This window comes from Carassius carassius, chromosome 46 (genome assembly GCF_963082965.1).
Source record: "Carassius carassius chromosome 46, fCarCar2.1, whole genome shotgun sequence".
Taxonomy (NCBI): Eukaryota; Metazoa; Chordata; class Actinopteri; order Cypriniformes; family Cyprinidae; genus Carassius; species Carassius carassius.
The window spans coordinates 10,783,533-10,808,229 of record NC_081800.1 but is presented as its reverse complement, the minus strand read 5'-3'; the positions used below and the strand labels follow the sequence as shown (position 1 = coordinate 10,808,229).

Below are 24,697 nucleotides of genomic sequence, written 5' to 3'. Positions count from 1 at the left end.
TATGTTTCTTTTTTCTGTCTCTTTCAAAAAAGAGGGTGTTTAATCTGACCATCAGATTATTTGGTCCTTATGTAACTGAGGCCAGACCAACTGTTTGTTTGACTATTTCCAATCCAAAAATACATCTTTGTGTTTCTGTCTGTGGTTGTACACTAATAGATACCCACAGCTCACTCTTCTAATCTGTTGTCAAGCAAATCTAAATCTGTTTTTTTATTTTTTACTTTTCTCCCTTTTATTTTTTATTTTAGTATCACTTATATTTGAAATCACTCTTTTTAAATATCACATTATTTGTGTTCAAAATTTGAATACGGCTTTGGCTGAACGAACAGTGCTGGGCTTTACTTCTGAGAAGTGAAGTGACATTGCAAAAGGTTTTTAAACAACGTTTTTGCAACTTTCACACAAGGTTTCACAGAGTTGTACGAAGGCTATTGCGTGAATATGACACGCGGATACTGTAGAGGAATATTCATGACAGATTTCCTCTGACAACAGGGTGTGTCTCAATACTTACTGAGCTCCCTACCTAAAAAGTATTTTGAGCGTCATAAGAGCTCGATTTATTTTGGCTATTATCACCTCGTTACGAGTCGGGTGAACTCGAGTGTGTGTGTATGAGCTGTGCTATACTTACAACGGGTCTGGTGTCCTACACTGTTGCCTAGGAAGGCGTCTCAGAAGTTTTTGAGACAACAGCCGCTGACTTCCTCTTGGACAGTAGCCTACAGCGCGAGAGTTTACTGAGACTGAGACACAGAAGCGCATCACTGATGGAGAAACCGGTGTGAAGCGACTTCAACAATTCTACATCTCGGTCAGCTAGCGAGATCTTGTGAATTAAGAAATATAATTCTCGTGTGGATTGCGACTGAAGTGGTAAGTTCGCTTAAAATATTTATTTTTTTTATTATTATTTGCATACTTCGAGTTGTTACTTATTTAATTATATTTTTCTTCTTCATTGTTTATATTTTAAGTAATTGTCTTTTGTAGTTAAACGATTAAGACTTTTCGTCGTTTTTTAAACGACGTTTCTAGATTTCATATGTACATAAATTAAATAGTAGCGCTAGTATTAATATTTTAAATTAATTTTATTTATCTCCTTAATGCTGCTTGTCATACTCCTTATGGTTTTCGTGACTGTTTTTGTCGTTTATCTGTAAACTAGTCTCTTATCTCCTGTGTTAAATTAGAAAGAGATAGAGAGAGATATTTATCTAGTTCACTCAGACTCATATTTAATCAGATTATTTAATTGGTTATTCTTTTGCTGAATTCTTTACTTGGATTCATTTCTAAAGTATGACACAGTTACTGTGTCAAATCCAGTAGGTTACATGTTTTTTATTTATTTATTTAAGCGCAGTCCTGTGTTTGAGGAACCCGAATGTTTCTTTGAAATAACTTCATGCTTTAACTTTAGTTACACTGGTACTTCCATAGTTCACTATAGTTTTACACACCACAACAATATCAGAGTACACATTTCAATATTTATCTTCCTCCTTGGTGGATTCAAAAACACTCTTAACGGTTATATTTCACATTTTTCTATTGGCTGCTGGCCCGATAAAGTCAGCAAGCTATGGTGCTTTCTGACAGTTTGCACATACAGTATGTTTCTGGGAAAGAAAACAAATAACAATGAGAAAGTCCTGACAAGGAAGGTAGAACTGATACATCCCAAATTTGCATGTGTGGTTAAATGAAAAGAGCTGTAGTTCTGAGTCTCCCTGTGCTCCTGCGGGAAAGGTGGCTCTGGGGCTTTGAGGTACAAAATCATTTTTTGATGGGATGGGCAACACTGTTGAAAGGCAAATCTGAATATTTCCTCCGGGAACGATCAGTTATCGGATTCTGAGTCGGAAGAAGGAAATGTACTTGTGATTAAGCCAGCAATTAAGCAGGTTGAGAGGAGACAAACTGAATGAAAGCTTGAAGAGCCATCAACTCCCTTGTGAAAAGAAGTACACTTTAGTATACTTTTCATTAAAGTACTTATTACAGAAATAATGTAATTAAAAAAAATGCAGTGCAAACATTGTGTTCAGACACTTATTTGCAATTGAATGAAAATGTAATTATAGTTTACATTTATGTGCTATTAGTTGAACTTAAAGGGGACATATGATGCAATTTCTTTTACTTTCTCTTTGGAGTGTTACAAGCTGTTTGTGCATAGCTGAGATCCCTAAAGTTGCAAAGATTAAAGTCTCAAACCTAAAGAGATATTCTTAAAAAAAGTTAAAACTCGTCCACACCCTTCTAAAACAGCTTGTTTAAACACACCCCCACATGTCTATGTTGCTGTGTGGGACATTTTGCATAACACCACCCAAATGTTCACTCAAAGAAAGAGGGTGTGATTTTTATTCTCACTGTAGTATTATTGTTGTCGCCGCCATGTTGTTGAGATGCTGTGTGTTTCGTTGTGAAAGAGAAACTACTTTTTTTGGGCTTCTAAAAGAGGACACAACTAGAAATCATTGGTTAAGTTGTATTTACAACACTGTTCCAAAACAGTTCGACCCAAATATTCAGATGTGTTCAGCTTTTACAGAGGACTATTTCCTGAACCTGGTAGAGTAGCCTACAGTGCCAGCTATTTTGTGTCTATAAAGTGAGGCAATTCCATCTTTGCAAGGACAGTCTGGTGCTACTGACTCACAGCCTGTAAGTATGTTTTCATATTTAAAGGATTTGCCACTGACTATTCAAGCATGAGTTTTAAGCAGTGTAGAGTAGCGCTTGTTGTTTGTCGTTTCTCCGATCACAAAAGCAAACATGGTTTTATGTTTACGTGGCGTGACATGCAACGCGATGCGTAAAAAACAGTATCAGTTATTATAATCAGTAATTATGTTCCCACTGTATCCAAGAAATGCCTCGTTGGTAATGAGTTTTATTGTTTTTGTCTCATTGCCCTGGGACACGGCATCACAATATAATGAGGGGCGTAACATTTCCATCACCCGCTTGATGTATTCACCAATTACAACACACGGGATATCTGGCCAATCAGAGCACACCTTGCTTCTCAGCACGATGAGCTTCGTAAAAATCAGCGAATTTCAGGAAGATGAGGCATAGAGGAGCAACAATAATGTACAGTATCTAGAAAATCATGTGTTTTAAACTGCATAGACACATACACCAAATACACAAAAGAATGTTCTTTTTTCAGCAATGTCATATGACCCCTTTAAGAGTGTGTTTGAACCACTTAAGTAAAGAACTTAAATCTTTGTATATGATTTCATAATTCTTTTGTCTTTAAAACATGGTTAAAGTACTAGTGACAAGCATTTATGATAAACTAAAATTAAGTGCTTTAGTATAGTCAGCACATCAGAATAAGTGTACCTCTGCAGTTTTTAAAGTAAAACCTTTAATTTAAGATTTTTTACACGGTGCATGTTTTAAAATCTAAGAAGCATTGCCATGAAAGTGTACTCTATAAGTGGCATTTTATTTCAGTATTATTATGTTGTTTTCAAGCACAGTTTATTTAAAATACACTTCTAAGATCTGAAGTACTCTACAAGTGAACATTTCATAAAATTAAGTGCACTTCTTTTTCACAATGACCCTGGTCCGATTAAAGAGTCAGCCAGTAAAACTTTAAAAAAAGCATTGGAAATCATAAGCAACCCAAAGCAATAACAAGAACACAGAAAGAGAAAGCAGAACATGGGTGAACGAGCAACGGGAAACACATTTTTAATGTGCCACATATTTCTCAGAATAATTGTGTCTACTCTAGGGTGCAACTTTAGCAGTTCTTAAATTATAATTCAGTGTTCAGCTGAACTCAGCTATAGTGTATAGACCCTCCAGTGACATTTTCCACAATTTTCTTCTTTATCCTAGTTATCTTCAGGACAAACAGACTGGTCATTGATATGATATATGGTGTTTTGGTAGTTTTCTTTTTTTTTTTGTAGGGTCATGCATGGCCAGGTTAACAGAGGATAAGTTAATTATCAAGCATGAAATGAAACATAACCCTGCACCATAAGAGCACATTGCACTCGCATGACAAGAGATGCAAGCTGAAGGTCCTTTGTTCTTTAGCGATAGCCACAGAGCGGCCGAAGAGCTCAGAAACATGCTGTTTCCTCTCAGCTCTCATTCAAAAGTGGGGGAAACGTTGCTTTTTTTCTTTCAACAGTCGACCAAGTTGGAATCTATTCATGATGGGAGACAGTTTGCACGTTTCGGTTGATTAATTTCTGCTATGCTCTCAGAAATGTGTTAGGGTGTTAAGGCTAGCTGATTTGAATCAACTTTGAACATTAGACCTTAACCAACCACAGTTTCCACTGCGCAGCTTCCGTATGTGCATGTGTGAGCGAGTTAATGACAAAACCACAGGCGAAAGAGAACTGCAGCCTACAACATGGAAGTCAGTACGAGAAACCGGTTATTTTGACTTTCACTACATTTATCGCTCAAGGTTACATTTCCCAAAAGAGTCATAAGCATAAGTAGATTCTAGCTGCCAGTGGGACCAAGGGTCTCTTTGATCTACATAGACTTACAATGATTTTGGGAAATCATGTTTATTTACGTCTGACTCAGAATATTGGAAATACTAATCTGAAGTATCCTCTTTCAACCCACCACTTAAATCACCACTCAATCTTGTTGTACAGTAGGCCAAAACACGTGGCATTTAACATGACATTTGATACATTTTTAGTCATATATATAGCACATTACAGTAATTTTTCCATCATAGTCTGTACAATAAATGCTTTTCAAGCATCAACCGTTGTTAAGTGGGAACTCAGAACAGCCCATGTTTTGCATATTTTCTATTTCTGGAAATGTTGTCCTGTTTTTAAACAGACAAGGACAACCTGTATTAATGTCTTCTGTTGTTAACTCTTCAGGCCTCAACATGGGCTGTGTGGGGACCAAACCGGAGCAGGATCCTATTGGGAAATCGATGGGCAATAATGACAGCTCCAACCAGACAGCACATTACACCAAAGACCCCACGGCAGGGTCCAAAGCTGTAAGTAGAAGCATTTAGGAGTTTACGATTAAATTGAAAAGACATCTTTTTAGGGTTATTCCTGAGTATGATTTCTAGTGAAAAGTGCTGAGTTGATCTAAACCATCAGTCTGGGTGGTTTCAACATATATTGTGACAAATACTGTGCTTCCACTTTCTTATAAACTGAGAGACGGAGTAGTTTCGATCATCTTGACTTAATATAATTGTATATTTAATCAAATATAATATATATATATTATTTTAAATTACACACACACACATACATTTCTGTTTAGATTTACTTAATCTATATTTCAGTTTTAGGAATATTAGCTGCTAAGGCAACATTTCTCATTTTCATTTAAGTTTTCATGCAATATGCATATTGTATTTCATATCAGCATTATTGAAATGTTTATTTGTTTAAACCGATGTCCTTTATTTGAACGCCTCAGACGGGTCTGTTTTCATGCACAGAAAAGTGAACTGAAATGTCTAGTTTGGTGTTTTAAATACTGCACCTATTTTTTCATCTACAGAACAAAAGCCTCTCCAACCCTACTTCCGGTCCAGAGAGTAAGTGAAATTATCTTTGATGTCTAGTAAATAGGATTTCTAATAAATAGGATGTCTCGTTCAGAATGCTAGAGTGTTGTAAAATCTTTAAATACTTTTAAAAATATACAGTCACTACAACTCATACGGTTGACCTTGTGAGCAAGAGTAAAATCTTTCAGCAATGTGGATTTAAATGTGTCGTAAACATAAAAAAGTCGCTTGTTTTGAGGTTTAGTGGTTACCTCAATGTGTGCTGCAGCACAGGCAGTGTATACGCCAGCTATTAGTCTCAACCTTTAAATGACTGTAAAAAAGGATATGCTCACTTTAAACCCTTTGGAATTGTGCTAAGGCCACTGCTTGGTATATTTGAAAAGCAAGTGTTGATATGAACTCTATGGTGTGACACCAGTCTGTTTCTTACACAGAAACATAGTGAATGTGTGATCACAGCTCTGGTAAACTAAAGATTTCATTTGCCTTTAGCTTCAGAGAACATTGCCATAGCTCTGTATGACTATGAAGCTATGCATGAAGGTGACCTGGGCTTCAGGAAAGGAGAAAGACTCAGAATCCTTCAGGAGTAAGTAGACCTGTCATTCTATATGAGGATATAACATCCAGTATCTCGTTTCTTTAATTGATTGATTGATGTGTTTAGGTCAGGTGAATGGTGGAAAGCAGCATCTATCAGCACTGGTGAGGAGGGCTTCATCCCCAGTAACTATGTGGCCAAGGATACTCTGGAAACTGAAGAGTGAGTACATATAGTTTGTGCACATTTGTAGTGATATAATATAATATAATGTAATAATATTGCTCGTATTTATATGTAATAATATTGTGTATATAATATAATAAATAATATTAAGCAGCTCAGCTGTTTTACATTGATAATAATAAGAATGTAATTTTAGCAAACAATCAGCATATCTGAATGATTTCTGAAGGATCGTGTGACACTGAAGACTGGAGTAATGATGCTGAAAATTCAGCCTTGCATCGCAGAAATAAATTATATTTTAAAATATATTTCACATTTTATTTTAAAATGTAATAATATCTCAATATTACTGTTTTTACTGTATTTCTGATCAAATATAAATGAACTCAGTGAGTGTAAGTGACTTTTAAATGGTTATAAGTAAAGTTTAAATGTCATTTTTAATCTATTTATGTATGTGTTTACAGTTGGTTTTTTAAAGGTGTCAGCAGAAAGGATGCAGAGAGACAGCTACTGGCATCTGGAAACAAAACAGGATCTTTTATGATCAGAGACAGTGAGACCACCCAGGGTACGTTCAGCAGAGAGTTACAGCTGAAGGGTTTTAGACAAGGAGTGTGATACTGAAGAATTAGCAGTGCTGGTTTTTTACTTCTGAAACATTTTTACTTCAACTGCACATCTACCAGACCTTATCTGCTCTTCAAAACATCTGTATCTCCCCCTCAGGAAGCTACTCTCTGTCTGTCAGAGACAGAGAGACAGGAGACACTGTGAAGCATTATAAGATCCGCACGCTGGATAATGGCGGTTTCTATATTTCCCCACGTATCACCTTCAACACCCTGCAGGATCTGGTCAGCCACTACAAGAGTAAGTACAGAATGCAAAGATCTGGACATATTTCATCGAATAATACATGTATTTTTAGTCGTTAATGTTTGGGGAGAATTTTACCAAGCCTTTTCATGAAGGATTGCTCATCACTCAGTTGGTTTAGAATTAACAAAATGTAAAAATGCACATCTACAGAGCAAAGCGATGGGCTGTGCCAATCTCTCACTGTTCCCTGTCTGAGTCCCAAACCTGAGAAACCTTGGGAGAAAGATGCCTGGGAGATCCCACGTGAGTCCCTCAAACTGGACAAACGTCTGGGAGCAGGCCAGTTTGGAGAGGTCTGGATGGGTAAGACCTTATATATATGATTGATTTTATTATAATATTACAAATAAATGTTTATGTTATATATATCATAAACGTTAAGTCTATTATATTATAACAAAGCAGTAAGCTGGGTGAGATTTTCAAACTGAGCAGCATATTGCTTTAATAACAGAAAGTGCATGAGACAAAATGTATCAATTTATATATGAATCACAATGACACTGTTATTCAGACACAAATGATTATTACAGGAATAAATCTTTAATTGTTTTAAACCTAAACGAAAACACTGTACCCAGAAAAACTGACCTGATCTCGAACCTGATCTGAAACTTGGGTTTTCCGTGTCCTGTCACGCTTTGGACAGGGAGCAGACACTAATGATGATATAGTGAACATGAAGAAACCCACTGTTGACTTATCTCTGTTTGCTTCTCAGCAATATACAACAAGCACACAAAAGTGGCAGTGAAGACTATGAAGCCTGGCACTATGTCTGTTGAAGCTTTCCTAATGGAGGCCAACTTAATGAAATCTCTCCAGCACGACAAACTGGTCCGTCTCAACGCTGTGGTCACCAAAGAGGAGCCCATATACATCATTACAGAGTTCATGGAGAAAGGTGTGTGTGACTCCAGACTCCAAGGTGTAAAACATGGCTCTATACATCTTTGTTATTAATCTGTTTGTGTGCATGTGTTTTACAGGCAGTTTACTGGACTTCATTAAAACCGATGAAGGGAATCGTGTCCAGTTGCCCAAACTGATTGACTTCTCAGCACAGGTGAGATGATTTGAAGATCTCAATTGTTCAGTTCACGTGCTTTCCTCTTACATATAGAGTCACGCATTCCCTTGATGTGGACGACAGGTTTGTCTTTGTAGATTTTAATATTCAAATGTAATAACTGACATACAGTAATATTTGTGTACAGAGGTGTGTGTGTGTGTGAGGGGGTGGGGTGAGTGTGAGAAGGGGTGGAGCCCACCATTAACATGACAATCTAATGCTTTTATTTTTTGTCACTGTTAATCCACGATAACAGAAGTTTGTTCTCTCTATTGTCCAAGTGATTCTTTAAAAAAGTGAAATATACACTTGTGGTCAAAAGTAAGGAATAATTATATTTTAAATGTTTTAAAAGAAGTCTCTTATGCTCGCCAAGACTGCATTTATAAAAAACTATTAAGCTTTGAAACTGTTTTCAAAATGTTTTAAAAATTTCAGTAATGATGCTGAAAATTCAGCTCTGTAAATTGGTGTAAATTACATTCTAAATATATTCGAACAGACAACAGCTATTTCAAAGTGTATATATTTTGTTATATATATTTTGTATATAATATTACATTTGTACTGTATGTTTTTGCAGCTGAGCATAAGAAACATCCTTAAAAAAATATGGCAGTTATATAAAAAAAGATTTATGAGAAATAAAAGTGAAATATGATATATTGTCACTGATGTTTCATTCAAGTGAGGAGTTTGAATATGAAAGTGTGTGACTGTTTTAAAAAAAAGGGTGCGACACTGAGTTGGAAAGAGGAAGAGAATTGCAAGCACTTAACAAGACAGACGTGAATGTGCCCTGACTGATAAGAGGATTCACACAAACACACACACACATGCACACACACCCCATTAGAGCTCACTGTAGCTGTTGCTGTCTAACCTCTTACTGTCAGTGAGACAAATCATTAAAAGTAACTAAAATATGATTCCTTTTCCTGACTTCAGATAGCAGAAGGCATGGCTTACATTGAGCAGAAAAACTACATTCACAGAGACCTTCGTGCTGCCAACATCCTGGTCAACAAGAGTTTAGTGTGTAAGATCGCTGATTTTGGACTGGCCCGTATCATAGAGGACAACGAATACACTGCCAGAGAAGGTTAGTTTGATAAACAGCCAGCAATAATGTAGAGAAACCGAGTTAATAGAAGTTGGTCAACTGTGGATAAATGCATGTTTCTTTATAGGCTATTATCATTGGAAGTCATGTTAATATAATTTTGTGTCCTCAGGTGCAAAGTTCCCTATAAAATGGACAGCTCCAGAGGCCATAAACTTTGGTTCCTTCACCATTAAATCAGATGTCTGGTCCTTTGGCATTCTGTGCACTGAAATCATTAGTTATGGTCGCACACCATATCCAGGTTAGTGGTCACCACAGTGCACTGTGAATATGTTAAATGGGTCATTCTCTGCAAACTGTGGCACTTGAACCTACTTTTTAGTATGAATTCTGAACTATTTTTATTGATTTAACTTTGTCTTCAAGCATTTTACACTGCAAAACTCAACAAGTTAACTGAAAATTTAAATCATTATGACAAAATTTAAATCATATTCATTATCATCACTGCCTTATCAATCATTTAAGTTAAAAAAAATATCTGAGTAATGTGAATTTCTACTAAAAGTCTTCAAGAAGTACATTTTTTGGCATTGAATTAAACTTTAAACTTTGCTCAGCTACCCAGTGTAGCTAAAATTCATCATAAGACACAACAAATAAACCTAAACACTTCTTATAATTAACTACTAGCAATAAGAAATAGTTTCAGTTCTCCTTAGTTGAGTTCACATAACTTAGTGCAGTGAACTTTCAGCAAGAATCGAGTGAAACCCAGTCATGTTATGCTACTGTTCAAAAGCTTGGGGTTGGTAAAATCTGAAAGACATCTCTCATGCTCACCAAGGCTTCATTTATTTGATGAAACACATTAAAAACAGTAATATTGTGAAATATCATTACAATTCAAAATAATAGTTTTTCATATATTTTAAAATGTCATTTATTCCTGTGATACAAAGCTGGATTTTCAGCATCATTACTAGTCTTCAGTGTCACATGATCCTTCAGAAATCATCCTAATATGCTGATTTGCTGCTCAAGAAACATTTCTTATCAATATCAATGTTTGAAACAGTTGTGTTGCTACTTTTGTGGAAACCATTATTTAAGCATGCCTTTAATGAGTAGAAAATGAATATGAAATAGAAATCAGTTTAATGCATCCTTGTTAAAATAAAGCTGTTATTGTCTTACCAACCTCAAACTTTTGAACGGTATTGCATTTAATACATTTCCTTTTTTAGTTTTTAAAGTGTATTTTTACATCTTTGCTTTTCATACGGATAGCAGCTAATCTGCATGTGTCTATTCATCATCAATACATTGATAGAATAAGAAAATCATTGTTTAACGCTGTTATACTGTAACATTTGCCTTTTAAAAATAATAGATATTTCCGTCATCATATATTTGAGGGAATGACCTAATACAATTAAATCAAACAGAAGTAAGTTTCAGTCTTTATCGTGTCTGATGCAGTAATATTAGCTATGTTCTTGGTATATTGAGTCTGAAGTGAGAAAATATGATATATTTTTCAATATGAAATTTCAACAATAACCTTATACAATAAAAAAAAATCAATTCAATTGTTAAGCTGAAATTGCACAATTCCCAGAGAATGACACAAAACTACATTTGTACTAACAGCAGATGCTCAAACTGTGTACGGTGTGTTTAGGTATGACAAATCCCGAGGTGATCCGTGCCCTGGAGAAAGGTTACCGTATGCAGCGTCTGGACTCCTGCCCTCAAGAGCTCTATGACATCATGCTGGAATGCTGGAAGAACAAGCCAGAGGACAGGCCCACCTTTGAGTACCTGCAGAGTATACTGGAGGACTTTTACACTGCCACAGAGAGCCAGTATCAGCAACAGCCTTGAGACATACACACACACTTTGACATGACTTTGATTTTGCATAAATCCCTTCTATCAGGAACTGTCAAAGAAATGTACCCATAACATATGCAACCTGCCAACCTGTTGACTTTATACGTATGTAGTGAAATCAAGTGTGAAAAGTTATAGTGTGTTATTTAATGGCATGTAGCTGAATACAATTTCAAAATCTCGGTAATAGCAGTTTTATTCCTATCATGCAGAGCCCTTTGCCTTACACTGAGTGTTGCACAATAGAATATATCAAAATATAATTGTATTCTAAAAGGTTAGAAACAATATTGTCTTTTTCATTTTACAACTTCTCTGATGTATTTGTACAGACCTGATGACAGATGTGTTTTAGAGCTAATCGTGTGTGTATGTGAATTGTAATTGAGAGTACACATAGGAACATTAAAATAAATTGTGGGTTTGATTGCTTATGAGAGGATTACTTCTAAAACGTCAACCTTAGGTTTCAAAGATCTTATTGTGGATTATCAAACATATATTTGCTCAGAAACTAATTAATATTAAATCATTGCATTTCACGAAGAAGAAAAAAGCATCTGTACCTAAGTTAGTTATAAATATTTCTTGAAGTCTATGGGTTGTTATTTTTATGCTATTGTAAATTTATTAGGTTTTTATCACTTTTTCGGATTTTCAGGTTTGGTACTTTTCAAAGCCTGAAGCTTTTGCTCAGTGGATATGTATCTTTGGATAAGAATGTATCTTTATGAATTTTTGTGCAATAATAGTAAAGGATTTATGTGACTTTTTTTCCTTCTAATTCCCTGCAAACATATTGAGGCTTTATTAACTTTAGATGTGGCTTCAGTAAAACATGATATTGATTATATGCAGCTGATTTTCAGTACACTTTTCAATGATGTAAAGTATTTTCCAAAGAGTTACCTGTAAATGTATGTAGTGTGTATGTATGTTGTTAAAATTTGTCTATAAAACAAATAAATTAATTTTAATTTTGAGTTGTGTGAAGGAAAATAATCTCATTCACACTCATTCTCATAATAGTGCTACAAACTAGTTAAATTATTTTAGTGAGGCATTTATTAAACCATGGAAATCACCACATTATTAAGACATAATTAACACCCATGTTAGCAATCTAAATATTTATACATGGGTATACATCACTTTTTTTTGCTTTGCAGCCTGAAATAAAGAAGGACACAGTTTTGCTTTGTGATAAGCTGTGGTCATTTTGATTAGTTCAGCATTAAAAGAGCTTTTCTAAAGCTTTTAAGTCCTTGTAACTGCAACTGAAGCAAACAATCAACTGTGGGAGGCAAGACACAGTCAAATGTCAGAAAAAAAAAAAAAAACACAGACCCTCCCTGGACCAGGATGCTGCTCCGGATGAAAGAGCCAGAAACCTTAAGTAGAGCAGATTCAGTGCTATGTAAATTCCTAAAGCGAGACTGGAATGTATCTAATATACCAAAAGCATTCAAATATAATAAAATAAAATAAAAATAAAATTGTGAGTAAAGCCACTGTCTCTAAAATCATGGAAATAAAAGTCAATTTAGAAATAGGTCTAAACGTATTGCATAGTATAGGCTACTGTGTGATCCAGATGAGGAACAACAATATCACAAATTCTCCAGAAATGTTGCTTGTATGGGAGTTGCAAGAAAAAAGCCACTCTTCAAGAAAGGCCACATGCAGTCATGACTGAGTTTTGCCAAAACACACCTTTAAGATTCTGAGGCAGATGAGACTAAAATTGAATTATTTGGCCTCAACACCAAATGACATGTTTGACGGAAATCCAATCCAGCTCACCATCCAAATGACAGCATTCTACCAGTAAAGCATGGAGGTGGTGATATCCTGTTATGAGCTGTTTCTCTGCAGCAGGGTCTGGAGCACTTGTCAGGATAGAAGGAAAAATGGATGGGGAAAAATACTGTTCAATTCTTGAGGAAAATCTGCTGCCCTCTGTCAGAACGTTGTGAAAGGGAAGAAGGTTTCCCTTTCAACATGACAATGACTCAAAGCACACAGCAAAACTGAGCACACAGTGGTTGAAGGAGAAAAAGGTGAATGTCTTTGCATGGTCTAGTCTAGAGCCTAGACTTAAACCCCACTGAAATCTGTGGAATGACTTAAAGACTGCAGTCCACAAACACTCACCATCAGATTGAACTGAACTTGAGCAATTCTGCAAAGAAGAGTAAGCAAATATTGTCGAGTCTAGATGTGCAAAGTTAGTAGAGACAGAGACATATCCTAAAAGCCCAAAGGCTATAATTAAGCCCAAAGGTGTTGAACAAAATACTGACACATGGGTGATCCTTTTTTTTCCAACTCAGGGATTATATATTTCATATAATTTAGTAATATTTTATGTTTCAGTGTAATGATATATGTTCGCAAAGACATACATTCATGCAGAAATGTTTTCCTCTTACTGTAATATGTTTTCCTATGACACATTATATATTTTTTAATCAGAATTTGAATTCATGTGGCCAAAAATAGTTTGTGATCCATTCATATTAAGGTTGCTGTTACTAATAATGAAGAATTAAAGCCCAGAGTGTATTAAACCAATATAATATTACTATATATATTGATAAATAGGAATTCAGTTTTAAACCGCTGAAACATCCGCAGCTGTTGCTTTTTTGTCACTATCCATTAGCCTTGACTTCCTCGTGAGCTTTGTGAGACGATGATGACTCACTGACATCCTTCCTGTGACGTCTGTGATGACACGTGTAGTCAAGATGGCGGCGGCGCTGGTGAGTACTGACGCTAAAGTGTCTTCTGTTTGTGTGTTTCACAAAAGGTTTAATTTCACACTGCCAGAGATGACCCAATTTAAACCGGTTTGTTTTGCTCTGCTCATTGTAAGTGTGTCATTTGATGTGATTGGCTATGTCCGCGCAGTGGATGCCGATTAAAAAAACAGACGGCTAGCAAAAACACTTAGCAGGGAGCTAATTATCGAGTGTTTGCTTCTAGTGAGAGCGAAATCCTGATCTAATCTAAAACCTTAGCCATATGAAGCAGACACTTCTCTTATTTTAACAGAAGCGACTGTGTTTGATAGTAAACAGCATCGCTTGATTGAGTACGTGTCTGCTCTGTCAGTCATTGAAATGCGTTTGCGTTGCTTTAGCATTCAATGCCTTACGAAATAAAGGAAGCTGGTGAAATAAAGTCAACAAATCACACTTGCTGGATAAATTCCCTTCATAGTTTATTAATATGTGTTGCTCCTGCTGGCTGGCAGTGTTTGTGATTGTGTTCACTGACACTTGTCGACAGTTGATCTGATCGGTTTAATCTGAAGAGTTTGGATGCCATTTATGTCATATTGTATAAAATAATTGGTCGTTATTGCAACACAACCCCGTCAGGGTGATTAGCATGCCGACACGAAACTTAATGCACATTTTCCAGCATAATTAAATGACAACTTATCAGTAAATAAATTCCAATTCTGTATTGATTTAAGTGTAAATGTTTTTATTGTGTGAGGAAAAAAGTGAGTGAAAAGTGTGATGTTGCTTAAAGTCGGCAGTAAATGAAAATTCACACTATGACATGATTCATCCACCTATGTTACACCTGTAATTTTTGACCTTGTAACTTTAAATCAAATTGTCATAACTGTGTAATGTGTCAATCCAATAATAAGGATGTTTCTCTCTAGTGACATCTGCTGGATTCAATCATTCGGTTTGCTTAAGTCCCGCCTCTTTCTTACAGCAACACCCACATCTCATAATTTAAATCAACAGTCCATGCATAAAATATATTTATTTCAGTAATCTGTTTCACTCATACATATGCCACAGAAGAGAAGATCTGTCGCTACTTCTGTTTCATGGCGACTTTAATTATTACACAAACTCCACTCCACAGTGCTTATATTTTATTTGAAGTGTTGTGCTTTTTGGTTCTGCAACAAGATTATAGATGAGTAACTAAAGATATTTGGCTTTGTGTGTCTTTTTTTGTCTTTGTAGGAGATGTGGGCACTGTTATTGGTGTCCACGCTGCCTGTAGTAGCACCCTTTTATGTACCAGGGGTTGCACCTATGAATTTCCGCCAGAACAGCCCGGTTGAAATAAAGGTGAAGCCTCTCTTTTTTTATTTTTATTTTTGAAGAATTTGAGTTGGGATTTGCCTGTGGCTTAATTATTTTTCACTTTAAAAATGCAAAAAAAAAAAAAAAACACTTTTGCTCGAGACACAGCAGGTTCTAGGGCTGTTTGCTTGTGTATTGACCACTTGTTTTCCCACATACATGTCTTTCCAATCTTCATTGATCTAGATGGAGGCCACAGTGTTTGACACATCTTTATCATTCATCCCACAGATTCTTTCTCCACAGGTTTCTAGATTTGTGTATTGTGGTGTTTATAATATTTACCTGTTTTTAATTACCAGGCTGTAAAACTGACCAGCTCTAGAACACAGTTGCCCTATGAGTACTATTCACTTCCCTTCTGTAAGCCTGATAGCATCTTCTACAAGGCAGAGAACCTCGGTAAGGATCATGTGTCATTTCACTGCAGTCACATGTCTGAAGCATTTAAAGGGATAGTATAGTTCACCCAGAAATGAAAATAACCCTAACCCATGATTTCATGATTACCTACAGTTTTGGGTGAACTATCCCTTAAAGCATAGATATGTTTAAAAACATTGCTTGCAGTGAGAAGGTTGACATATTACTGTGACGCGCTTCTCATTTTGATAATGATGATATGTGATCAGGTGAGGTGTTGCGAGGAGACCGTATCGTAAACACACTGTACACTGTTCTCATGAACCTGGACAAGAAGTGTGAGGTGTTGTGTAAAAAGCCTGATGATCCCATCAAACTCAGCATGGAGGAGAGCAAGCTGCTAGCCGAGCGCATCCAAGAAGAGTACTATGTCCACCTGTGAGTCCCTCCTCTACTCACAACACTCCCCGGCCTCATTGAGGAAACATGAGCAGAGCTTTGTGCTCTATTATGAGACCCATTCAATGATATGCATCAGTTTACATGTTCTTTCTGCTAGTGTTTCATGAACGAAGCCCAATACGAATTGCTGACTTTTCCTGAAAAGTATTTTTCTATAAATTAAAACACGTCAAAAGTTAAAATTCAAACATACAAGCGCCACAACACAACTCATTTCTACAAGCTCTAATGAAAATGGAAATGCGTTTTTAGACCAGACTGATTTGCATTAACGTTGTCGTTTACAAAAATAAAGAAACATTATGTACACCACTGTGAAAAAGTATGTCCAGAATGAAATTGTCAATTTTGATTTATCTAGTGCATCCTTGACTAAGACAGATATTTGTATTTCAAATAAATTTTGTTCTTTTGAATTTTATTCATCAAAGAATCCTGAAACTATCAGTGATATCACTGATAATAAGAAACGATTGAGAAGCAAATCAGCATAATAGAATGATTTCTGAAGGATCATGTGGCCATTGAAGACTTTTCATCACAGAAAAAAAAACAGTAATATTTGCATAGAAAACGGTTATTTTAAATAGTAATATTTTACAATATTAGTTTTTGCTGTATTTTTGATCAAATAAAAGCAGCTTTGGTACACACAGAGTTCTTTTAAAAACACTTAATCTTTCTAGCCCCAAACCTTTGAGCAGTACATGTATTATTTTATACTGAATATCCTTAATTTATGCATATCTCCACCTAGGGATGCAATAGGGGTGCACCGAAATTTCGGCCGCCGAAAATTTTCGGCCGAAATGGCATTATCGGTTTCGGGCCGAAATAAAAAAAACAGCCGAAAACGTAAACCGAAAACGAATGTCACCCGCCCCTCCCATCCGTGAGCAAGCGCTTATGTTTCACTCACGGTCGAGCTGTTATCACGCGTCTGCCTATCAAAGATTAAGCATGTCAAAGGGCTGTCACAATCAAAAAAAGCTTGTCACAAAAGCTGCACAATCGATCGGACCAACCAACACAAGTTTCGAAAACGAAAACACGGAATCGATTTTAACGGCCTTCTCTCGGAGCGCGTCCAGCTCGTCACTATACGCTCGCAGCGAACGCGCGTCACACAGCAACTGCAGGTTCTGACACACACACACACCCACACACACAGAGCCTATTAGTGCATAATATCAATGTAGCCTTCAGTAATGTTTTTCATTGATGTTATGGCAGTCCACATTGCTGACTTGTGCGCGTCTCAAGCGCCCTCTTTACGTTCGCCCTAATGCCTATTTAGTTGTCGGTGGATTTGCCTATATTTGGCGTTGAAAAACTGATCAACGCCAAATGTAGGCAATTTACTAACGATTCAATGAACACTTTGCCTATGTCTCAAAAATCGAACAGGACTTTTTTTTCACAAAAGTGACAGCCCTATACGAGAGGACACCAAAGTTGGAATATGTAACATTTGTTCTGCAAAAATCTCCAAAATTGTGGATTTTTTTGCACAATTTTTAAAAAACTATTTTATTTGATGGCACATAAAACTTGAAGAATAATTATATATATTTATTGTAAAAAATATTTTTTTGTTATGTAACTGTTAATAAAAGTTTGATTTATTATATTGTGATTTTTCAATTCAGATCCATTAAATCCAAGCAATATATATATACGTTTTTAAAAGAAGCTATTTTCGGCTTCAGTTTCGGTTTTCGGCTAAGTGCATCCTAAATTTTCGGTTTCGGCGCAGAATTTTCATTTCGGTGCATCACTAGGATGCAAATCCACAGTATCTTGCCTAGTTCAATGTTGTCAGTAGTTTTGGATTAATATGTTATGCATATGAACAGTATTGCAGATAACCTCCCTGTGGCCACACGGCTGGAGCTTTACCCAAACAAACAGGAAGGAATGGAAGAGGAACAGAGGAAGGAGACACAGAAGGATATCCAGTTTGAGCATGGCTACAGGCTCGGCTTCACCGAAAACAACAAGGTAATCCTGAAGAGCATCTTTTTCCATTAGTAGAATTTCATGCCAGTCTAGTAGACAGTGAGCCATTATTTATTCATGGACATTGATTTCCATAACAGAAAATTGCACCTTTCATGGAAATATGCATCATTTTTGGTGATATTTGTTTTCACTTCTAATTTTGCATGTTTGATTGACATGCTGTCTTGCTCTGCCCTTGTAGTTCTACTTGCACAACCATCTGTCATTCATCCTGTACTACCACAAAGAAAAGCTGGAGGAGGATGTCGAACACAATTACAGAGTTGTACGATTCGAGGTGATGCCAAAGAGTGTAAAATATGAAGGTAAGTCACCAGCAAAGCAATAAAATGTAAAATTCAAATTGCACGAAACGTTGATAGATGGGGTGACAACAGAAAATAGCAATTTTAAATGTAGATAGATAGATGCCATCTATATTTCACAGTATCACTTTTTTTTTTAACAGTGGTCCGTTTATTTATGTGTGTGTGTTGTGTGTGTGTGTGCGCATATGCATATATATGGAGCACTGGTTTTCAGTTTATTTACTACAATTTTGTTTGTTCTTCCTTCACTCGTGTGTGCTAGATATCAAAGCAAACGAGCGAAACACATGCACATTACCTGAAATGGTTGCCCCTGTCCCTCAGGAGATCGACCCGACTAAAGAGAACAAAATTCTCTTCACCTACTCTGTGCACTGGGAGGTGAGACACATCGCCACTTCCATCACGAATACTGTCTGTGCCTTACTTATTCTTGTTTGTCTCATAAAGGGCTGCTCTGTTCTTCATTGCAGGAGAGTGAAGTGAAATGGGCGTCTCGCTGGGACACGTACCTCACCATGAGCGACGTGCAGATCCACTGGTTCTCCATCGTCAACTCTGTAGTCGTGGTGTTCTTTCTGTCAGGTGAGGCTGATTTTCATCTTCATTCTCGTTTGCCTGTTTATTTCGAAGCTCTTTTCGATTGTACTGGTGTTTTGGCATTTAAGAAAATGCATGTCTGCAGGCATCCTGAGTATGATCATCATAAGGACGCTGAGGAAGGACATTGCCAACTACAATAGAGAAGATGACATCGTAAGATGCTGCATTCTGATTGGTTACTTTGCCTTCTGATTCTTATCTCTTACATCATGTTGTCTCAGTGCCTTTTCTCTCTGTTTGTCACTAATAGGAAGACACAATGGAGGAATCTGGTTGGAAGAACGTCCATGGTGACGTATTCCGCCCACCTCAGTATCCCTTGATTCTTAGTTCCCTGTTGGGATCTGGCATCCAGCTCTTCTGCATGATTCTTATTGTTATCTGTGAGTATTATGCTAATATTTTAGTTTTAGCTTATTGCTCATGCCCAGGCCTGTATGGGAACTGCAGAAAACATTTATTTTTGCTTGTTGAGTGTTCAGTCATTAAACATTTCTAATATATGACTCATAGATATGATGAAACTCTGCTTGTGTGTTTTGTAGTTGTGGCGATGCTTGGGATGTTATCTCCATCCAGTCGAGGAGCTCTGATGACAACATCCTGCTTCCTATTCATGTTTATGGGGTAAATACACAATAAAAACACCATGTACTTTCAGGTTTTGCTTTTTCAAATGTGGCCATATTTAAACTCTGTCCTTGTGTCTTGTCCTGCAGTTTGTTCGGAGGATTCTTTGCAGGAAGACTTTACCGCACTCTTAAAGGCCACAGATGGAAGAAGGGCGCTTTCTGTGTGAGTACAAACTAATTTTGCATTTGTGGCATGAAAATAAACAAGATTATCTGGCTGAAAGAATAAGGAAATATAATAACATTTATGTGTATGTGTCTTTTCCTAGACTGCAACCCTGTACCCAGCTGTCGTCTTTAGCATCTGTTTTGTTTTGAACTGTTTCATCTGGGGAGAACACTCTTCTGGAGCTGTAGGTATCTGGACAAACTGATGCAATTAGAAATTTAGGCAGAAATGTTATATAAGGCTATTTATGTGTTTGTTTGGTTTTTAAATAATAATGGTGCAGTTAATTAAAATTATTAAGGAAACAAAACAGTTCAGCTGTTTGGAGATACGCTACTGTTAAAAGATTGGGGGCGGTAATTTTTAATTTGTTTGTTTTGGAAACAAATACAAAAATACAGTAAAAACAGAAATGTTGTGAAATGTTATTACAATTTAAAATACTATTTTTTTACTTGAATACATTTTAAAATTAATTTATTCCTGTGATTGCAAAGCTGGATTTTTAGCAGCCATTACTCCAGTCTTTAGTGTGCATGATCCTATATGCTAAAAAAAAAAAAAAGGGTCAAGTGACTTGTTGAAAAGTTTTTTCTTTTTACAGTTAAAAAAAAAAACATTTAGGTGTTAAAAGAACAGCATTTAATTGAATAAAAAAAATTGTAACAATGTAGTTTTTATTTTTGATCACTTTTGATCAATTTAATGCATTCTTGCTAAATAAGTGTTCATTTCTTAATTTTAATTTCAAGCAAAAAACTAATCTTTCTGACTTTAAATTTCTAGTAGTATGTCTTTAATCACTTTCAATGATGGATTTACTGTTTTACTCCATAAAAAGTCATTAGACTTCGATTAGAATTTAAAGGACAATTCATACTCTGTATGATTCATTAGAAGAACAGCCATGTGTTTCAGACAGAAACTAGTCAAGTTGTATGCTTCATCAACTAACTCTTACTACGCTTGAATGTTCTTGACCGCTGACGGCCATCTCTCATTTGCGCATATTTCAGGTTCCTTTCACTACAATGCTGGCTCTGTTGTGTATGTGGTTTGGCATTTCTATGCCTCTCGTGTATCTGGGCTACTATTTCGGTTTCCGGAAACAGCCGTATGATAATCCAGTTCGTACCAATCAGATTCCCCGCCAGGTCCCTGAGCAACGCTGGTACATGAACAAGTTTGTTGGGTATGTGTCTCTCTTTGTGTAGTCTGTGAATAGTTGATTCAGCAGTTTTAACGTCTTCGGTGCATGTTTGATGTGATTGTTTTGATCTCTGTCTTTAGTATCCTGATGGCGGGAATCCTGCCATTTGGCGCCATGTTTATTGAGCTCTTCTTCATCTTTAGTGTAAGTCGAATAATTTATATAGTGCATACATCTGGTAAAAGTCATATATTGATGTTGTGAATATGTAAGCTCACTGATGTGCGTTATACTTTCATATAGGCTATCTGGGAAAACCAGTTTTATTACCTGTTTGGCTTCCTCTTCCTCGTCTTCATCATCCTTGTGGTTTCCTGCTCTCAGATCAGCATCGTGATGGTGTACTTCCAGCTTTGTGCAGAGGTGGGTATATGGTCATGAGCTGTTAAGTAATTGCAACAGTAAATATTTGCAGTTACGTGTACAGATATACATTAAACACCACAAGTTTAATACAATTAAAATGTAATTACAACACATCCACTCTCAACACTTTTCCGGACAACATTTAGACCCTTTTGTGTGCCAAAATGCTGCTCAGTTTCATTTATTTGGTTCCTGTTTTAACTGTTGACCTCTATAATCTTTGACACAAAGTCCACACAAATACACTCACTCAGGCAGAAGATAAACAGGCAAATATTAAGAGTTAGGATAACAAAAGCAAAGGTCACTTTATTTGAATGAACAGCGAGCATGCTAAACCACCTCTAAAATAGAGGCGATGTGCACTCAGTATGGTACAGCTTGAACAGAGCTTTCAGAAGACACTGAATAAACATAAACTGTCAATCATTGTGGCTCCTCCCCCTACAGGACTATCAGTGGTGGTGGAGGACATTTCTCGTGTCTGGAGGTTCCGCCTTTTATGTCCTAGTCTACGCTGTTTTCTATTTTGTCAACAAGGTAACTATCTTTACTTCAGCTTGTTACAATATACCTGTTTTATGTACTGAAGTGTCTTTTCTATTCTGCACATCGTGTTTGTAAGATTCAGATTTACATGACTAGTCTTATTTTATTTTGTGTTTTGATATACTCTTTCTTTTTTCTTTTTTGCTCAGCTGGACATTGTGGAGTTCATTCCCTCTCTGTTGTATTTTGGCTACACAACCCTGATGGTTTTGTCTTTCTGGCTTCTAACGGGAACGATTGGCTTCTACGCCTCTTATGTGTTCATACGAAAAATTTATGCCGCGGTCAAAATCGACTGAAATATTTCTTTCAGTTTTGGTTTCCTTTTTTTCTGTTTTGTGAAGCAAGCACTGACGTGTGTGAATTGCTGGCATGAGGCACAGCAGCGCCCCTCATGGACTGGAGGAATGAATGGAGATGTGTTTTGTATACCGCTATCAAAACCTTTCTCTTCTGCTCCCTCTGCTACAGCAAAGATGTAAAGAAACAACATGAACAGTTCCATTTTTAATGTCTGTATATCTTTTTGCACACACAACATGGGCCAAAGTGTGTCAATTGACAGTTTTTCTTTGTTTTGGTGGGGATGTTGGATTTTTGGGCTGGGTCTCATTGTTTTGAAGACATTGAGGGTTAGTTGCATATATCATTTTACAAATTAACATTTTGTTTCCTTTTAATATAACATTTGATTTCAGCTTGTTTCTGTCTTTGATTCAGAACTGAGTTCTTGAATGCTTGTCTTGTTGAGGGGTGTGTGTGTGTGAATGTGTGGTCGCTCTGTGGTCATTATATTTTGGCGTGGAATGAAATTATGGGCAAGGATAAGACAAGGTCATAAAAAAAAAAATTAAAAAGTAGATTTCCTTCTGTTTCCTTGTGCTTGCTGGTCATTGGACCTAAAAGACTCTTATCATGATGCAGTATTGCTTTGTTCGTTTGTTATTTGCCATTATGAAAAAATAAATTCAACCACACACATTTGATATTCCATATTAGAAAAGCCATTTTTATATCATATATATGAACTATTGCTATAGCCAAAAACATGTATTTTGATAGATTTACCCCAAAATTCAAGGGTTTCATCACCAAATGTGTGCAGTGTCCAGTAGGAAGTGATATATTTGCTTACATCTATGGTACTTTATAGATATTAATTTAACACGGTTATTATTTTAGCTCTCTCAAAACACAAGACATGATATTTGGATCCCAATTTGGACACTAGTGCCCTAATGTGAAGCAGCTGCAGGATTCAGTAGTTTAATAAAACACTATAGCAAAATCTTCTACGTTTGGAACGGTCTGGCTTCTTCATCTGTCGTCCTCACAGGTGACTTTATGAATAAATGCAAGAACTTCAGAAAATATTTTCTCCAGATGTACTTTATTCTGCCTGTTGCGTTGGGTCAATGGGTCTGTGTATGTTTGTGGTGTAAATGCAGTGCTTTATATGGTTGCATTTTATGGTTTTATTTGTGGAGCTGTTTGTCCCTTTATGTCTTTGTTTTAGGCAAAAGCATGTTATTTTCTTTTCTTTATGAATCTTTCTTTCTCTTTCAAGAATGTCCATTCATAATGTATAAAACAATAAAGGTGCCAATATGTTGACATTTGAAACACTGTCCAGGTTTTGCATGAGCATTTTCTCCAATTCGGCCGTTCTGGGAGCGATTTCTCAAAAGAGTAGGAAGTCAGAGCCTTGGCTGTTCTTGGAATACAAGACAAGACTGTAAAACCTCAAATTCCTCCAGATTTAAGTCATTTTCACATGAGAAATGATGGTGCGTTATGTATTGTTGGTGGCCATTTTGGGCCTAACACAACTCTTTGAGATGTGAAAGTATAGGTTTGAGATAGACTTCATAACTAAGCCTGGCTATAGCTCAGTTTTTTTATTACTTGGAATTGTGCCGTTCTTGTCTTTTCATTTGTGCGCTGTGGTGTGGTTTCCTGTTCTGGCTGTATGGTATGCGAGTGGCAGTTTTCAGCCATAACCAGCCCGTTTCTTCTCGCACCCTCTCCCACCACTGCAGACAGGAAATCAGACGCTTAAAAAAAGGACACCAGAAATATGAAATCGTGGGTTTGTCTTTTAATCATTTTTAACATAACACATTACAAGTCAAATGGTACAGTAAGTAAATAGGATTGTTGTAATGTCATCTCTTTGGATCAACCAATATACAAATCTGTCAACTTTACAATGCAGCAACTGATCGCAGGTGAGCTGTGTAACAAAAAAGCAGACTGTTTGTTGCCATTATGCATTTTTTTATTTACAATTCGTCCTGTCAATCATCAGCTCCATGTTATATAAAATAGTGTAAGGATGAATATTCCATTATTTTTTTTTCACCTTTTTTCCAGAAGTCATGGTAATAAGCAAGTACTAAAAATAGAACGACTATATTGCTAAACAAGTTACATAAAAAGCTTGGAATGCAAGACTTACATTAAGCTAAAATATATCAAACTACAAGTGGATTTTGTCCTCTGCGGACGTACCCATTTTCTCACTAAAAGCCGAAAGAGCATTTTATCGAATCATTTGTCTTTTCTTAAAAGTCAGATTGTTTTGATTTACCCTAGCTTGGTTACCTAATATTTTCCCTTAACATTTCTGTCATAGGTACCAGCTAGAATTTGGGGAATAAAGGACAAGTGCATTGATACAAGA

At 36.4% G+C, this 24,697-nt stretch overlaps 2 protein-coding genes across 3 annotated transcripts; both read left to right on the top strand.

The window, feature by feature from the left end:
* The first annotated feature begins 596 nt into the window (after positions 1-596).
* LOC132129749 (tyrosine-protein kinase HCK-like) lies at positions 597-11,641 on the top strand. The gene is made up of 13 exons (XM_059541471.1): positions 597-882; positions 4,905-5,029; positions 5,551-5,587; positions 6,056-6,152; positions 6,231-6,326; positions 6,761-6,864; positions 7,023-7,166; positions 7,326-7,478; positions 7,897-8,079; positions 8,165-8,241; positions 9,196-9,349; positions 9,483-9,614; positions 10,998-11,641. The coding sequence occupies exons 2-13, from the start codon at positions 4,913-4,915 to the stop codon at positions 11,198-11,200; spliced, it is 1,497 nt and encodes a 498-aa protein (XP_059397454.1). The 5' UTR covers positions 597-882; positions 4,905-4,912; the 3' UTR covers positions 11,201-11,641.
* A 2,194-nt stretch (positions 11,642-13,835) lies between these two features.
* LOC132129740 (transmembrane 9 superfamily member 4-like) lies at positions 13,836-23,637 on the top strand. 2 transcript variants are annotated; one of them, XM_059541450.1, is made up of 18 exons: positions 13,836-13,974; positions 15,208-15,315; positions 15,633-15,732; positions 15,963-16,131; positions 18,012-18,156; positions 18,359-18,482; positions 18,748-18,866; positions 18,959-19,070; positions 19,171-19,241; positions 19,339-19,471; positions 19,634-19,715; positions 19,808-19,883; positions 19,990-20,073; positions 20,906-21,081; positions 21,180-21,243; positions 21,343-21,462; positions 21,916-22,005; positions 22,164-23,637. In XM_059541450.1, exons 1-18 carry the CDS (start codon positions 13,942-13,944, stop codon positions 22,311-22,313), a joined length of 1,956 nt encoding a protein of 651 aa, XP_059397433.1. In that variant the 5' UTR covers positions 13,836-13,941; the 3' UTR covers positions 22,314-23,637. The 2 variants fall into 2 exon arrangements, with proteins under 2 accessions (XP_059397433.1, XP_059397432.1); XM_059541449.1 differs by lacking the exon at positions 13,836-13,974 and adding an exon at positions 14,029-14,082.
* The last annotated feature ends 1,060 nt before the right edge of the window (positions 23,638-24,697 follow it).